Source organism: Semicossyphus pulcher, unplaced genomic scaffold (assembly GCF_022749685.1).
Source record: "Semicossyphus pulcher isolate SPU_LCO1_2020_fin unplaced genomic scaffold, fSemPul1.0.p SCAF_26, whole genome shotgun sequence".
In the NCBI taxonomy this organism is placed as follows: Eukaryota; Metazoa; Chordata; class Actinopteri; order Labriformes; family Labridae; genus Semicossyphus; species Semicossyphus pulcher.
The window spans coordinates 4,012,613-4,031,099 of record NW_027211700.1 but is presented as its reverse complement, the minus strand read 5'-3'; the positions used below and the strand labels follow the sequence as shown (position 1 = coordinate 4,031,099).

General features: G+C 40.8%; 2 protein-coding genes across 3 annotated transcripts; both read right to left on the bottom strand.

Moving 5' to 3' along the window:
• Positions 1-3,436: 3,436 nt before the first annotated feature.
• On the bottom strand, positions 3,437-18,485 carry LOC138604663 (tapasin-related protein-like). Of its 2 annotated transcripts, none has more exons than XM_069676622.1 (8): positions 18,191-18,485; positions 17,396-17,572; positions 17,047-17,322; positions 15,545-15,874; positions 14,196-14,543; positions 14,018-14,110; positions 13,021-13,040; positions 3,437-3,808 (listed from the first exon to the last, which is right to left on the bottom strand). In XM_069676622.1, the coding sequence occupies exons 1-8, from the start codon at positions 18,318-18,320 to the stop codon at positions 3,794-3,796; spliced, it is 1,389 nt and encodes a 462-aa protein (XP_069532723.1). In that variant the 5' UTR covers positions 18,321-18,485; the 3' UTR covers positions 3,437-3,793. The 2 variants fall into 2 exon arrangements, with proteins under 2 accessions (XP_069532723.1, XP_069532724.1); XM_069676623.1 differs by lacking the exon at positions 3,437-3,808 and adding an exon at positions 12,509-12,879.
• On the bottom strand, positions 5,023-10,799 carry LOC138604737 (tapasin-related protein-like). The gene is made up of 5 exons (XM_069676718.1): positions 10,721-10,799; positions 8,353-8,529; positions 8,004-8,279; positions 7,196-7,525; positions 5,023-5,384 (listed from the first exon to the last, which is right to left on the bottom strand). The coding sequence occupies exons 1-5, from the start codon at positions 10,764-10,766 to the stop codon at positions 5,023-5,025; spliced, it is 1,191 nt and encodes a 396-aa protein (XP_069532819.1). The 5' UTR covers positions 10,767-10,799.
• Positions 18,486-18,487: the final 2 nt, after the last annotated feature.

Below are 18,487 nucleotides of genomic sequence, written 5' to 3'. Positions count from 1 at the left end.
TTCCAGATATCCAGAATGTAATTTTGAATATCCAAAATACATTGTGACTAGTAAAAATGTCATTATGGATATCCACAATTCGTATTATGACTAGTAAAAATGTAATTTCAGATATCTACGATTAGGATTATGACTAGAAACAATACAATTGCAGATATCCATAAAAGTATTGTTGATATCTGTTGACGGGTAGACAGGACGCCATTTTATGAAATGAAAATTATGACTAGTAACAATTGGATTGAAGATATCTGAAATGGGAGTTTTTCCTAGTAAGAATTCTATTGCAGATATCCAGAATGTTCATTCTAGATATCCAGAATGTAATTGTGGATATCTGAAATTGAAAGCCCAATACAAATGAATGGCAAAAGTGACGTCATTTGTCCTAGGAAGAATGGCGTTGTGGATATCTGAAATGACAATTGTGGATAGGAAGAATGTCATTGTGGATATCTGAAATGTTCTTTTTGACTAGGAGGAATTGAATTACAGATATCTGCAATACATATCCAGTCTAGCTATTAAATGTTAAAACGGCCACTTATACTTTTTAAGGATTTTTAGATATCTTAAATTTAGTTTTGACTAGTACAATCAAAGTTGTAGATATCTTGAAATACAATTTCTACTAGTAAGAATGTTATTGCGGGTATCTTTAATTACCATTCTGACTAGTGAGAATACAATTTTGACTAGGAGAAATGCTATTATGGCTATCTAAAATGTAATTACAGATAGGAGCGTGGTTCGATTAAATGTTAAAACGGCTTGCCATAGAAGTCGTAGTTTATCACCTTCATATTGGGCTGGATTAGTGGCAAAAAAGCGATAAACTCCATATTATTCATGCAAGTACAATAGGAAGTACTTAGTTCAGCAGTATATGAATCTTGGACTACTAATGGAAAATAAGGTTTTTATTCCACATCAAAGTTGGGCGAAATATACTTAATCTTGTTCTCTGTTAAGGATTTTGACAAAGTATTACTCGAAAAGTACTCTGTAAAAGTACTCACGTGTCCTTTACTTTGAAATCCGGAAGGGTACCTTCGTGATACCTTCAGTTTATTACCGGGAATAATTACTGTAAAAGTATCGTATGTTTCATGGGTCTGATTGTGAGACCGCAGTCTGCCCAAAATTCACTATCAGCAGCTCTTCGGAGCGATTTCATTACGATTACCGTAAATGTTAGTGCATTTGCGCAGTGGACAAAAAGGTGCGGCTGATTTGACCAAGGAAACGCGAACCACGGCTGGCTTGACCGTAGTCTCACCTCTCCACGTACGAGTGGCATTTCATGGTTTTCTAACTGTTGTTAAGAATATCCTCGGGAGTTGCACACGCAGACTTATATTTCCAGCAAAAGTGCCCCTCAAATGATCAGATATGATCCCATTATTTGTGCTAGGCTTGCAGTCACTGCTAGCCAAATTGTAGAGAGCTTGCTTATCAGAGCTAAACAGAGACAGCAGCATGAGCTCGGCAGAAAAGACGTGAAAGTTAGCGATAGTCTAATTCATTAATAATGCAATAATATAAACAACAACCTTATCATGATCATAATTTGTGAATAAAGCTGTGTTATAAAGTTAACTAATTAATTATCCCAGGTACCTGCATTACCTGTATGTCACGTATGGAGACTCCATTAAAAAGGCGAATGCACGCGATGTACCCCGCCTGAGGCTGCACAGCCACCGGCCACTATCGGAGCCCAGATCCACCGATGATTATAGTTTTTAATAAGTCCTATCGGGGCCGATTAATCGTCCAAAACGATCAATCGGTCGACCTCTAGTATTAGAGGTTATTACAGTTTATTTAAGTACAGTAGCCATTTCATTCATGTCGTATGGGTTCACGTACTCCCCAAAAACGTCACAATCTGTAACACAACTGAAGACTAAACTTACCTGCACACAGATACAAGTAAAAAAGTATCTTTAAGATGAGAGCCATGATTATTTCTGGGTAGAAATCGCTCCTTGGGGGTCGAGCAGCACATTTAGCTGTTGGCAGTTGAAGGGATACTTTCACTTTCATTTGAACTAAAGAAAAACTTGCTTTGCTGCCCCGTGTGAGGCAGATGTAAACTAATATATGCCATGTTACTCGTGTGATCAAGAAAGTAGAGATAAAGCTCACAATACTTTTCTTAAACTTATTCCTGTTCTTATTTATTATCTAGTTTTGTCATTTATTGTTATTTTTACATCCAAAGTTGTATGTTGTTCTTCAGTTTTTTATTTAGCTAAATATGTGCTTTTATGATGGCTTGGTGTAGTGGTTATTGCTGTTGCCACACAGCTCAAAGGTCACTGGTTCAAACCACAGCTTGGGCAAGGTGGGCCTTTCTGTGCGGAGTAAGGTTAATTGCTGACTCTAAATTGCACATAGGTGTGGCTGTGAGTGCGAAAGGTTGTCTGTCTCTATGTGTCGGCCCTGTGATTGACTGGCAACCAGTCCAGGGTGTACCCCGCCCTTTGCCCAATGGCAGCTGGGATAGGCTCCAGCCCCCCGCGACCCTGAACAGGATAAGCGGTATAGATAATGGATGGATGGATGGATGCTTTTATGCTGTGATTGTTTTCTGTTCTGTCATTAGTACACGGAGGCACCTTCGTTTTATTGGAATAAAGAATTGAAACTTACATTTATGATAGTAAACTGAATATCTTATTGAAGTTATATTGGTAATTAATAACTCCTTTAACACATTTTATAGATGATTCACTTACATTACTGTCATCTTAAGTTTTAGAATTAGCTGTGCATTGTTATTTCTTTTAATCAGATATGTCTCCGTCCCTCTCCTTTGCCGCCTGCTCTCTTGTGCTTTCAGATTGGGCCGTCCTTCAGGGTGCTTTCCTCCTGGCTGATAAACTGTCTCCCCTCATCTCTGTCCACCCTTCAGAAAGCTGACAGAGTGGGACATCCACAAAGAAGAAAGCAGACACATAAGGATTCACCTGAATCAATAAAACCTTACTAACAGATGACATTTTCAGAAGTTAATTTACAATATTACTTACAACAATAAAAGTTGTAACGAAGCTGTCTGCTGCCGTAATGATTCAAGAGAAATGAGACTGAACCAACAGAACATTTCAGACAATCGAAGTCGTTTTATTTCTTCAACTTTTAAATTTCACTCATGTTGCCAAACATAATTTAAAAACCTGCTGCAGTTTATTATCAAGTAGGAGAACAATGAGCACAGAAGTAGAATAAAAATTAGTAAAAAGCTATTTAACTGTAGTACGTCTACTGTCAGTGAACTTACGCAGAATCAGAAAATAGAAAATAGACTCTAAGATATTAAAAAAAGCAGTATAATACAAAATATTTACACCAGGTGTAATTAAATAACATCAATTCCCAAAACAATGTAATACAATGATATTTCATTATCTAAAGTATTTTCCTACAAATCTTAATCCATTCATCTAGTACTTTGTTTATTATGCTAATAGAAGATCATTAGCGTGATCATTCCATTGTTCGACAACAAATCAGCAGTTTTCTTCACATTTCAGGATTATTGCTGCGCCTGAGTTTGTGTATAAATCATAAAAGTTACATTCAGTGTTTCTCAGCAAAGCCCATTGGCTTTATCTTTGAGGTCTAAGAAATGAGTTCCTTTAACACATTTAAGCACTCATTTTATTTTAACTATTAAAGTCTCAGAGACCAATCATCTTCTTCAGCATCAAGTGAAACACATTCAGTTTCATAGAAACCCAAATCCTCCTCCTTCCAGCTTCTCTGCTTGGTCTTTGGAGGCCGCTCAGTATGGCTTCACCTGCTCAGAAAACACACACACACACACACATACACACACACACACACACATACACGCACATACATGCACACAGAGATTAAATACTGGTTTGAACTGATGTTCATGGTTACATCAAGAGATTAACGGTTGTTTTTTATCATCTTACCGGCAAGTATTTTCTTCTTGCTGTGGGGAAAAGAAAAGAGAATCAGTCTTTAGACATGAACACGTCATGTGTCGAATTAAAATAAACACAGAGGTTACTGAAGATATGGCATTGGCATGTCATGGTTGAAGCAGTTAGACTGATACCTCTACACCAGTTCAAAACAGATGTAAAAAGTACATAAAATGTGCAAAATGAGCTCATATTTACAAAAAAACAAGAAAGTTTTAAGGTCTAAATATTTACTCATGTTTTTATACTGTTTTTGATTCAAAATCTGTATGAAAAAAGGATAAATTATTATTTTATTCTGTTTCAGTTACATTTTGCAGTGTTCTAACTTTTTTCTTTGAGTTAACCCTGCTTTATATACATTCTTTATTGTTCTCTCTCAATCCAAAAAGTCTAAACTGAACAAAATAAAGGCCTTTTTTTATTTAGGGTTACTTAAAATAGAACTTAAAGTCACAGGTTTCAAAATGTATTAGTTCAAAGCGCATTGACATAACAGAATTTGTCTTCTGCAGATGATTCTTAATGAGTTTTGGGACAATTACCTCAAAGAGGAGTATTTCTCAAAGAACAGGATAACAATGTCGCTAAACCTAATATTTTTAGCAGAAGATAACTGCTGTACGGAAATTAAGAGATTTTGAGAAAGAAGAATTTTGACTTAATTGATATAATTGCAAAAACATAAACTCGATAGTTACAGCACCATCTCAAGGTCAAAGAAAGTCATTTCAAGTACCTGAGTAGCGGCTGGATTTTGTAAACATACCAGCCGATTTTGTCGTATTTTTGTCTCGCATATTTTGCAGCATGAACACTTTAATCGAGGGAAATGTAAAAATTAAGGCTAAAAAGAAAAAGTAGAACAAAAACAATCTGGTTCAGGGGTCAGGTGGCTCCAATTTGACCCCTAATTAAGTCAAACTACTCACAATGACCATGTTAACAAGTCCTATTCCTTTATAACTTATACATCCATCTGCTGGGCTCTGAACACAGAGAACACATTAGAGATCAGACGTGTTCCTCTGCTGCCCCTGTGTGGTGGCTCTCAGTACTACAGTGCACTCTCACCTTCAACAGTCAGGATGAAGCTCTTTTTGATTGGCACTCTCAGGGACTCATGGGAGACGCTGCAGGTAAACTGTTTCCCTGAGTCCTTGAGCGAGGCCTTGAGGTAGAAGAATGCCGACAGCGAGTAGGTCATGTCCGTGTTGTGTCCGTGGCTGGACAACCGGACGTTCTCGAGCACCTTGGGGAGAGGAGTCAGAGCAGACCCTGACGCCGACGGGTCCTGATCGTACCAAACTATCTCCACATCCAGAGGGTAGTAACTCTCAGCATCACAAATCACCCTCTTCACCCTGCCCTCCTGCAGGGAGAGAGTGGGTCCGATGTTGAGGGAGACACGGGGAGCCACTGAGGAGAGAGGACAATAAAATATAATGTTATGTTCACGGCAATCTCAATAGCTTTGTTGTTGCTTTTATTCCCCATATTTGAACTGTTGTGATTTTCCTCTGACGTTAACTGCAGTCCTCACAAGCAAACGCATCCGGGGGGGTCCCATGTTGAGCGCTGGCCCTGACAGCCTAACAGCGAGTTAAACACTTTAACTTCACGTGGGGCTGGCGTCTCTCTGCCTCCAGTGGAAATCCTTGGCGGTCATACGCCAGAGTTCCCTGAGTGTATTGCTGGGGGTCAGCTACCTCGCTCAGTTGAAAAGCCCAGTAGGGAAAGCAAAACACGATACAGACCAGGCCAACGCGCCTGGTGAGGTCCCGTAATGGCAAACCACTCAACTCCCTGTCGAGCCGCCATCTGGACAATTGGCTGTTCAGTGCAGCTTCAGTAGAACAATGGCAGTGTCACGTGGCCTCTTTCTTAGAGCACATTCGGAGCCTGGGCCTGCACTTGAATCACAAAAAGAGCAAGCTTCAGCCATCCCAGGAGGCGGCTATGCCTTCCCCTCATGTGCTTAAGGGCAGCCATGGTACAGATAGTCCCCCTGTCCCTCCTGTACATGCGGCCTGTCCAACTGGCCAGTTGGGCTTGGGCCTCTTTCCACAGGGCTCCCACAAGAGCAAGCTGGTGGTTTTGCCGGACTGACAGCACGGCAATGGCGGCATATATCAACAGGCAGGGGGACCTGGTCTCCCCCGCCAGTCTACTGTCAACCTGAATGTGGTTGAGGGCTCACCTCCGCTTCCTCTCGCTCAGGGCTGTGCATGTACCAGGGCTGCTGAACATGTCAGCAGATATCATGTCAGGAGGGGGCCCACAACGAGGGAAGTGAAGGCTCTGGGGATCTGGGGTCGCTTCAGCAGGGCAACAGTGGACCTGTTCGCTTCCAGAGAGTTGGTACACTGCCAACTCTTCTTTTCCCTGTAGTGCAAAAGTCCGCCTCTGGGGTGGGATGCACTGGCACACCTGTGGGTCGGGGTCTGCTTTATGCCTTCCCCATTTCACTGTCCTCCAGCCTCAGCTTTGGAGGGTTCATTCTGGTGGCTCCTCTTTGGCCCCACATGGCATGGTTCTTGGCGATCCCGCCTCTCCTGGACGGGATGCCATGGGAGCTCCCACTACGGAGGGACCTGCTGTCTCAGTTGAGCGGGGCGCTGTTCCACCCTTTCCTAGCAGGGCTCAGATTGGCAGCCTGGCCCCTGAAAGGGCTTCCTAGGGATTGGCTCATCAGAACCCATAGTGAGGACTATGAGTCCCCATCTACTAGGGTGGCATACTCGTACCGTGGGGAAGTGTTTACCAGATGGTGCAGAGCTCACAAGCTCACTAATATGAGGCTTGTCTGCTGCCGGCCTAATAAAATGAGGAGGAAAGGGAACCTGCCAGGTCCCTGAACCCTCTCCCCTTTCTCTATTCTGGCTTCAGCCATTTTCCTACTGATTTTCTTGGGAACCTCAGAGAGAGAGGGGCGTGCTTCACTCCAAAGAAGAGGCAACAAACCTTTCTAGTGCCCGTAGGGAATATAAAACAGTCCATGCATGACTGAGAGTATGTGTACTTGTGTGGTGTGTTACACAAATATTGTGTTAAAGAAGACACAGAATAATAAAATCCCCCTTAGCATATTGGAGACAATCTATGAAAGCTAAACTACATCAGCTGATGAAGGTGGTAAGATACAGCTGAAAAATAAGATTATTAAAAGCCAAAAATATCAGTGAAGCCTGACATTTGATTCTCATATCTCGTCTTCGACTCCGTCTAACCTTCGATATGCAGAAATATATCCATTTTGATGAACAGTGGATTCACGGCCACAGAACAAGCGTAGGTCCCTTCATTGCTCATCTTGGTGGAGGGGATGGAGAGAGAAGCGTCTCCGCCCTCTAAGCTCCTCATCCCGACCCCGCTCCCCTGGGTCTGTCCTGTCCGGCTGTTGTGGCTGAAGAGCTTGACTCTCTCCTTACGATGCTGCCTGTACCACTCCACGGTGACGTTCGGTGCTTTGTGATCAACAGCAAACTGACAGGGGAGATTTTGTGTGGAGCCCAGGCCGGCTTTCACTGACGGAGATTTAGTTTTAGCGACCATGGTCACTGTGGAAAGAGATGAGACAGAGGTATATTTAAGTTCAGGGATGAAACTGTGATACAGTCAATCAGGGGACATCAGGGAATCGGAAAAGTCTGTACAGGGTGAATAATGTGTGTTCTTTTGATTTCTTCATATCACCATCACATAAACAGCTCTATATTAGAGAGTATCTGTATTTCTATTCTCTCCTTCTGTCTCTCCCTCTATCCCAGGTACTTAAATGGCTTAAGCCTGTCACCACATGTACAGAAGACTGGTATGATATAATTTATGAAATCTTTGTAATGCAACGGATCATCTTCTCCACGAGGAATGTTTAAATCTATTCATAGTTATATGTACATGTGTGTATTTAAACCAATGACTGTATATAAAGATGGACGACGCGTCCCCACCTCCTCTGGTTGTATAAAAGTGAAGCCAAAATACCCCAAGAAGCGGGCGATGCCATCATTTGTATCCAAAGTTTAAACCTGTTACCTGTTGTAGTGAGTATCTCTCTGTCCTCAATAACAGGCCAGCTGTGGTACTCCTGCTGTCCTGAGGGGGGTTGGTCAGACGGGTGTCTGAGGAAGGCGGTGACTGTGAACAGGCCCTCGGTGTGTTTGAGAGTGCAGGTGAACCAGCGGTTGTACTCGTGGGCTGCCCGCACGGGCCAGCGAACATGGATTCCCTGTGTGCTGTACCGACGCAGCTCACACTCCATCTGCTCTTCTTCCACTCCCTCTAAGTATCGCCGCAGTTCCAACTTAGATCCTGTCACAGAAGAATAAAATCATTAGACTCCAAAAGCTTTCAGTCTGTTTCTCCTTCAGGCTGCAGGTCTTACCGGTGATCAGGAAAGTGAGGTCATCTGGGTGAACAGGAGCGTCTCCTTTCAGACCAAACTGCAGCACAGCCCGTCTGTGGATGAACTTCGCCTCCATGGTTCCCTTCGAATTCGAAGAGACGTGTTCATCAATGAACCAACAGGGCAGCCATGACACCTGATGGACACACTGCACACCTGAGAGAGGCAGAGAATCGACCAGTATACAGAAAATGTTTAGAATAGAAAGTAAAAGTACAGTGTTAATAGTTTAATATGCTCATTACAATGTATACCACTACTAAATATTATATATTAAAGTATAGTGTTGTATACCAGTTTTTTACAGAACACTTTAGTGTGGTATAGTTGAGTGCAGTAGAGTATAATACAGTATCAGAAAGTTAAATGCAGTATAGTAGAGAATATTGTTGTATACTATAGTATCTTATTATGTAATAAATTACAGCACAATTTAGTATTGTATATAACAGCAGTATATATATTATAGTTAAGTACAGTAAAGTATGTTATAGTTCTGCATAAAGCAGTATATTAAAGTACAGTAAAGTACACTGTAGTACAGTACAGTAAAGGATAACAGTACCATAATATAGTACAGAAGAGTGAAGTACATTACAATACATTATGGAGTAGTATCGTACAGAACAGTTAATCTTAGTATATTGATTATAGTCTACATATACAAGTGCGATCCATTAACCATTTAAAGTATAGTACAGTGCAGTGTAATATAAGCCTAATAAAGTACAGTAGATATTAGAGGTCGACCGATAGTGGATTTGTAAAGGCCGATATAATAACGATAGTTTGTACGAGGAAAAATTTCCCTACCCCACGAAAAAAAAATGAAACTAATTGAAATGAACAATCTTTATCTTTATTACATATCCTGACACATAACTGTTGAACTGAAAGTCTAAGTCAAATAAATAACAAAATAAAAACATAAATCTGGAACAGAAGATGAATCTCAAAGAGTAATCAATACCTAAATAAATAAAATAAGTAGTAAAGAAAATATCATCTGCAAATAACCATCAAACGCAAATTGTTGTGCCCACATTGTGCCTTTCCTCAGCAAAATAGTCCCACAGAGGGACTGTGTTTCCTCCAACTGCCATCTAATAACATGTAAATCAATTCAATATAGCTATTAACTAAATAGGCTATCAAATACATAACATATATATATATAGATAGATGGTATAGATAGATAGATTACTTTTATGTATCTAATATTTATTTCAATCTACATGAATGATTAAAGTTGCACTTTATTAATCATTTTTAAATTGAAATAATACTGAAGTTGTTTTCTTAAAGTTGCTGGTTTAATAAAACCTTTCTGATAAAGTAAAGTTTTACTAATGTTACAAATTAATGGTTATTATCATCACGGACTTCCTAGTAGTCTAGGAAGTACTTAGTTCAGCAGTATATGAATCTTGGACTACTTATGGAAAATAAGGTTTTTATTCTGCATCAAAGTTGGGCGAAATATACTTAATCTTGTTCTCTGTTAAGGATTTTGACAAAGTATTACTCGAAAAGTACTCTGTAAAAGTACTTCACAGTAGTTATACAATTAGTCTAGGAAGTACTAAGTTCTGCAGTATATGTATCTTGAGCTACTTATGAAAACAAAGGTTTTTTGTTTTTTTTCTCACGTCGTCCTTTACTTTGAAATCCGGAAGGATACCTTCGTGATACCTTCAGTTTATTACCGGGAATAATTACTGTAAAAGTATCGTATGTTTCATGGGTCTGATCGTGAGACCGCAGTCTGACCCAAATTCACTACAAGCAGCTCTTCAGAGCGGTTTCATTACGATTACCGTAAATGTCAGTGCATTTGCGCAGTGGAAAAAAAGGTGCGGCTGATTTGACCAAGGAAACGCGAACCAAGGCTGGCTTGACCGCAGTCTCACCTCAGTGAAACCGCAGTGAAAGTTAGCGATAGTCTAATTCATTAATAATGCAATAATATAAACAACAACCTTATCATGATCATAATTTGTGAATAAAGCTGTGTTATAAAGTTAACTAATTAATTATCCTAGGTACCTGCATTACCTGTATGTCACGTATGGAGACTCCATTAAAAAGGCGAATGCACGCGATGTACGTCCCCGCCTGAGGCTGCACATCCACCGGCCACTATCGGAGCCCAGATCCACCGATGATTATAGTTTTTAATAAGTCCTATCGGGGCGATTAATCGTCCAAAACGATCAATCGGTCGACCTCTAGTATTAGAGGTTATTACAGTTTATTTAAGTACAGTAGCCATTTCAGTCATGTCGTATGGGTTCACATACTCCCAAAAAACGTCACAATCTGTAACACAACTGAAGACTAAACTTACCTGCACACAGATACAAGTAAAAAAGTATCTTTAAGATGAGAGCCATGATTATTTCTGGGTAGAAATCGCTCCTTGTGGGTCGAGCAGCACAATTAGCTGTTGGCAGTTGAAGAGATACTTTCACTTTCATTTGAACTAAAGAAAAACTTGCTTTGCTGCCCCGTGTGAGGCAGATGTAAACTAATATATGTCATGTTACTCGTGTGATCAAGAAAGTAAAGATAAAGCTCACAATACTTTTCTTAAACTTATTCCTGTTCTTATTTATTATCTAGTTTTGTCATTTATTGTTATTTTTACATCCAAAGTTGTATGTTGTTCTTCAGTTTTTTATTTAGCTGAATATGTGCTTTTATGATGGCTTGGTGTAGTGGTTATTGCTGTTGCTACACAGCTAGAAGGTCACTGGTTCAAACCCCGGCTTGTGCAAGGTGGGCCTTTCTGTGCGGAGTAAGGTTAATTGGTGACTCTAAATTGCACATAGGTGTGGCTGTGAGTGCGAAAGGTTGTCTGTCTCTATGTGTCGGCCCTGTGATTGACTGGCAACCAGTCCAGGGTGTACCCCGCCCTTTGCCCAATGGCAGCTGGGATAGGCTCCAGCCCCCCTGAGCGACCCTGAACAGGATAAGCGGTATAGATAATGGATGGATGGATGGATGCTTTTACGCTGTGATTGTTTTCTGTTCTGTCATTAGTACACGGAGGCACCTTTGTTTTATTGGAATAAAGAATTGAAACTTACATTTATGATAGTTAACTGAATATCTTATTGAAGTTATATTGGTAATTAATAACTCCTTTAACACATTTTATAGATGATACACTTACATTACTGTCATCTTAAGTTTTAGAATTAGCTGTGCATTGTTATTTCTTTTATTCAAATATGTCTCCATCCCTCTGCTTTGCCGCCTGCTCTCTTGTGCTTTCAGATTGGGCCGTCCTTCAGGGTGCTTTCCTCCTGGCTGATAAACTGTCTCCCCTCATCCCTGTCCTCCCTTCAGAAAGCTGACAGAGTGGGACATCCACAAAGAAGAAAGCAGACACATAATGATTCACCTGAATCAATAAAACCTTACTAACAGATGACATTTTCAGAAGTTAATTCACAATATTACTTACAACAATAAAAGTTGTAACGAAGCTGTCTGCTGCCGTAATGATTCAAGAGAAATGAGACTGAACCAACAGAACATTTCAGACAATCGAAGTCGTTTTATTTCTTCAACTTTTAAATTTCACTCATGTTGCCAAACATAATTTAAAAACCTGCTGCAGTTTATTTCCAAGTAGGAGAACAATGAGCACAGAAGTAGAATAAAAATAAGTAAAAAGCTATTTAACTGTAGTACGTCTACTGTCAGTGAACTTACGCAGAATCAGACAATAGAAAATAGACTCTAAGATATTATTCTAGATATTAAAAAAAGCAGTATAATACAAAATATGTACACCAGGTGTAATTAAATAACATAAATTCTCAAAACACTGTAATACAATGATATTTCATTATCTAAAGTATTTTCCTACAAATCTTAATCCATTCATCTAGTACTTTGTTTATTATGCTAATAGAAGATCATTAGCCTGATCATTCCATTGTTCGACAACAAATCAGCAGTTTTCTTCACATTTCAGGATTATTGCTGCGCCTGAGTTTGTGTATAAATCATAAAAGTTACATTCAGTGTTTCTCAGCAAAGCCCATTGGCTTTATCTTTGAGGTCTAAGAAATGAGTTCCTTCCTCCAAATTTTTTTAAAATTAATTATGATTCTTTAAAGTCGTCTTCTTCTCTGCTTCTGTCGGAGCATCACTTTGCTGTTAGCACATTACCGCCACCTGTCGATCCCTGGAGGAGCGTGACAGGGGCAGCAGGAACCATGCTGCCTGTCAACTTTCACTTGTGCATGTACAACGTCGTGCACAAGTATAACACAAACACATCACAGTGACCCACATGTAGAATGATTCCTCCAAAGTGCTTCATAATCTCTACATGGCACCTTTAAGCACTCATTTTATTTTAACTATTAAAGTCTCAGAGACCAATCATCTTCTTCAGCATCAAGTGAAACACATTCAGTTTCATAGAAACCCAAATCCTCCTTCTTCCAGCTTCTCTGCTTGGTCTTTGGAGGATGCTCAGTATGGCTTCACCTGCTCAGAAAACACACACACACACACACACACACACACACACACATACACGCACATACATGCACACAGAGATTAAATACTGGTTTGAACTGATGTTCATGGTTACATCAAGAGATTAACGGTTGTTTTTTATCATCTTACCGGCAAGTATTTTCTTTTTGCTGTGGGGAAAAGAAAAGAGAATCAGTCTTTAGACATGAACACGTCATGTGTCGAATTAAAATAAACACAGAGGTTACTGAAGATATGGCATTGTCATGTCATGGTTGAAGCAGTTAGACTGATACCTCTACACCAGTTAAAAAAAGATGTAAAAAGTACATAAAATGTGCAAAATGAGCTCATATTTACAAAAAAACAAGAAAGTTTTAAGGTCTAAATATTTACTCATGTTTTTATACTGTTTTTGATTCAAAATCTGTATGAAAAAAGGATAAATTATTATTTTATTCTGTTTCAGTTACATTTTGCAGTGTTCTAACTTTTTTCTTTGAGTTAACCCTGCTTTATATACATTCTTTATTGTTCTCTCTCAATCCAAAAAGTCTAAACTGAACAAAATAAAGGCCTTTTTTTATTTAGGGTTACTTAAAATAGAACTTAAAGTCACAGGTTTCAAAATGTATTAGTTCAAAGCGCATTGACATAACAGAATTTGTCTTCTGCAGATGATTCTTAATGAGTTTTGGGACAATTACCTCAAAGAGGAGTATTTCTCAAAGAACAGGATAACAATGTCGCTAAACCTAATATTTTTAGCAGAAGATAACTGCTGTACGGAAATTAAGAGATTTTGAGAAAGAAGAATTTTGACTTAATTGATATAATTGCGAAAACATAAACTCGATAGTTACAGCACCATCTCAAGGTCAAAGAAAGTCATTTCAAGTACCTGAGTAGTGGCTGGATTTTGTAAACATACCAGCCGATTTTGTCGTATTTTTGTCTCGCATATTTTGCAGCATGAACACTTTAATCGAGGGAAACGTAAAAATTAAGGCTAAAAAGAAAAAGTAGAACAAAAACAATCTGGTTCAGGGGTCAGGTGGCTCCAATTTGACCCCTAATTAAGTCAAACTACTCACAATGACCATGTTAACAAGTCCTATTCCTTTATAACTTATATGTCCACACTCACCTAAGAGCAGGTAAGGCAGCATCTTCTTCAGGAAGAACAGCAGTGCGACCAGAAAGAAGCCAACAGTGAGGTAAAACATCCATCTGATGGGCTCTGAACACAGAGAACACATTAGAGATCAGACGTGTTCCTCTGCTGCCCCCTTGTGGTGGCTCTCAGTACTACAGTGCACTCTCACCTTCAACAGTCAGGATGAAGCTCTTTTTGATTGGCACTCTCAGGGACTCATGGGAGACGCTGCAGGTAAACTGTTTCCCTGAGTCCTTGAGCGAGGCCTTGAGGTAGAAGAATGCCGACAGCGAGTAGGTCATGTCCGTGTTGTGTCTGTGGCTGGACAACCCGACGTTCTCGAGCACCTTGGGGAGAGGAGCGCCCACCCTCTGCTCTGACGCAGACGGGTCCTGATTGTACCAAACGATCTCCACATCCAGAGGGTAGTAACTCTCGGCATCACAAATCACCCTCTTCTCCCTGCCCTCCAGCAGGGAGAGAGTGGGTCCGATGTTGAGGGAGACACGGGGAGTCTCTGAGGAGAGAGGACAATAAAATATAATGTTATGTTCACGGCAATCTCAATAGCTTTGTTGTTGCTTCTATTCACCATATTTGAACTGTTGTGATTTTCCTCTGACGTTAACTGCAGTCCTCGCAAGCAAACGCATCCGGGGGGTCCCATGTTGAGCGCTGGCCCTGACAGCCTAACAGCGAGTTAAACACTTTAACTTCACGTGGGGCTGGCGTCTCTCTGCCTCCAGTGGAAATCCTTGGCGGTCATACGCCAGAGTTCCCTGAGTGTATTGCTGGGGGTCAGCTACCTCGCTCAGTTGAAAAGCCCAGTAGGGAAAGCAAAACACGATACAGACCAGGCCAACGCGCCTGGTGAGGTCCCGTAATGGCAAATGACTTGAGTCGGCTGTTCAGTGCAGCTTCAGTAGAACAATGGCAGTGTCACATGGCCTCTTTCTTAGAGCACATTCGGAGCCTGGGCCTGCACTTGAATCACAAAAAGAGCAAGCTTCAGCCATCCCAGGAGGCGGCTATGCCTTCCCCTCATGGGCTTAAGGGCAGCCATGGTACAGATAGTCCCCCTGTCCCTCCTGTACATGCGGCCTGTCCAACTGGCCAGTTGGGCTTGGGCCTCTTTCCACAGGGCTCCCACAATGACTGTATATACAGATGGACAGTGGCGCAAAAAGTGGGTATGCACTATATGCGGTGCATAGGGGCGCCGCGCTAGAGGGGGCGCCAAAGCGATGGGGGGAAAATTATTTCGAGTCGGCATTTGTTTGTGCATGTGTAAATGATATGATCAATAACAGAGGCACGTCACTGATTAGGCGCCCCCCCGCTCCTTCACCTCCCCTCCTCTCGCCCCCTCCAAGCATATTGGAGACAATCTATGAAAGCTAAACTACATCAGCTGATGAAGGTGGTAAGATACAGCTGAAAAATAAGATTATTAAAAGCCAAAAATATCACTCTAGCCTGACATTTGATTCTCATATCTCGTCTTCGACTCCGTCTAACCTTCGATATGCAGAAATATATCAATTTTGATGAACAGTGGTTTCACGGCCACAGAACAAGCGTAGGTCCCTTCATTGCTCATCTTGGTGGAGGGGATGGAGAGAGAAGCGTCTCCGCCCGCTAAGCTCCTCATCCTGACCCCGCTCCCCTGGGTCTGTCCTGTGTGTCTGTTGTGGCTGAAGAGCTTGACTCTCTCCTTACGATGCTGCCTGTACCACTCCACAGTGACGTTCGGTGCTTTGTGGTCAACAGCAAACTGACAGTGGAGATTTTGTGTGGAGCCCAGGCCGGCTTTCACTGACGGAGATTTAGTTTTAGCGACCATGGTCACTGTGGAAAGAGATGAGACAGAGGTATATTTAAGTTCAGGGATGAAACTGTGATACAGTCAATCAGGGAACATCAGGGAATCGGAAAAGTCAGTACAGGGTGAATAATGTGTGTTCTTTTGATTTCTTCATATCACCATCACATAAACAGCTCTATATTAGAGAGTATCTGTATTTCTATTCTCTCCTTCTGTCTCTCCCTCTATCCCAGTTACTGTCATGGCAGATGGCTTTCAAATTCATCTACTAATACTAAGACTTAAATGGCTTAAGCCTGTCACCACATGTACAGAAGACTGGTATGATATAATTTATGAAATCTTTGTAATGCAACAGATCATCTTCTCCGTGAGGCTTCAGAAGTTCAACATTAAACATAAAAGAAAATATCCCTCTTTTGTTTAAATCTATTTATGTCCGTTATATGTACATGTGTGTATTTAAACCGATGACTGTATATAAAGATGGACGACGCGTCCCCACCTCCTCTGGTTGTATAAAAGTGAAGCCAAAATACCCCAAGAAGCGGGCACTGCCATCATTTGTATCCAGAGTCTGAGCAGTGGAGATTGGAGCCGCTGTTTCGATGTCCCGCCCCTTCCTCTACCCAAAACATACATTTAACATACGGACAAAGTTTGTTCAGCTTCAGCTTCTTGTGTCGGTCTGAAGCAGATATTCATGCTTATGGAAAGTTCAATGACTGTAGTGTTAGTGTTAGTTACGTCTCCTCTCGCAGTTCCTCCTCTACTCTGCTACTCGGGAACAGAACACTGCAGGAGCCCCATTTGTCAACAGAGCTGTCAATCATGAGGCCACAACCCCTTTTTACAGCATCAAATAACTAATTAAAAATGAACACGGACATAAATCAGCACGATAAGAACTAACTATAATGACAGAAACCATGTTTGAGAAAAATGTATTTGACGTGTATTTTGATTTTATAGTTTGACTCATGTCCCATCTGTTAACATGGAGGAGGCGGGCTTTATGACCTATACTGCAGCCAGTCAGCAGGGGGCGGTAGAGAGGGTTTGGCTTCACTTTTAGGGAGCTGTCATGTCATCCATCTTTTTATTCAGTCTATGTTATTATCATATGTCTCCTTTTACACCCAATGCTCTATTTTAAAGCTCTATGATTATACTGCAAAAAGTTTAAACCTGTTACCTGTTGTAGTGAGTATCTCTCTGTCCTCAATAACAGGCCAGCTGTGGTACTCCTGCTGTCCTGAGGGGGGTTGGTCAGACGGTAGTCTGAGGAAGCTGGTGACTGTGAACAGGCCCTCGGTGTGTTTGAGAGTGCAGGTGAACCAGCGGTTGTACTCGTGGGCTGCCCGCACGGGCCAGCGAACATGGATTCCCTGTGTGCTGTACCGACGCAGCTCACACTCCATCTGCTCTTCTTCCACTCCCTCTAAGTATCGCCGCAGTTCCAACTTAGATCCTGTCACAGAAGAATAAAATCATTAGACTCCAAAAGCTTTCAGTCTGTTTCTCCTTCAGGCTGCAGGTCTTACCGGTGATCAGGAAAGTGAGGTCATCTGGGTGAACAGGAGCGTCTCCTTTCAGACCAAACTGCAGCACAGCCTGTCTGTTGATGTGCTGCGTCTCGACGTGTCCCTCCGAATTCAAAGAGACGCGTTCATCAATGAACTGACAGGGCAGCCATGACACCTGATGGACACACTGCACACCTGAGAGAGGCAGAGAATCGACCAGTATACAGAAAATGTTTAGAATAGAAAGTAAAAGTACAGTGTTAATAGTTTAGTACGCTCATTAGAATTTATACCCCTGCTAAATATTATATATTAAAGTATAGTGCTGTATACCAGTTTTTTACAGCACACTTTAGTGTGGTATAGTTGAGTGCAGTAGAGTGTAATTTAGTATCAGAAAGTTAAATGCAGTATAGTAGAGAATATTGTTGTATACTATAGTATCTTATTATGTAATAAATTACAGCACAATTTAGTATTGTATATAACAGTAGTATATATATTTTAGTTAAGTACAGTAAAGTACGTTATAGTTCTGTATAAAGCAGTATATTACGAAGAGTGAAGTAAAGTACATTAAAATACATTATGGAGTAGAACAGTTACTTATAGTATATTCATTATAGTCTACATATACAAGCGCGATCCATTAACCATTTAAAGTATAGTACAGTGCAGTGTAATATAGGTCTAATAAAGTACAGTAGATATTACAGTTTATTTCAGTACAGTAGCCATTTCAGTCATGTCGTATGGGTTCACGTACTCCCCAAAAACGTCACAACCTGTAACACAACTGAAGACTAAACTTACCTGCACACAGATACAAGTAAAAAAGTATCTTTAAGATGAGAGCCATGATTATTTCTGGGTAGTAATCGCTCCTTGGGGGTCGAGCAGCACATTTAGCTGTTGGCAGTTGAAGAGATACTTTCACTTTCATTTGAACTAAAGAAAAACTTGCTTTGCTGCCCCGTGTGAGGCAGATGTAAACTAATATATGCCATGTTACTCGTGTGATCAAGAAAGTAAAGATAAAGCTCACATTACTTTTCTTAAACGAACCATTTAGCGACACTTCACCGCGGAGTGAGCATTATTTAACTGGTG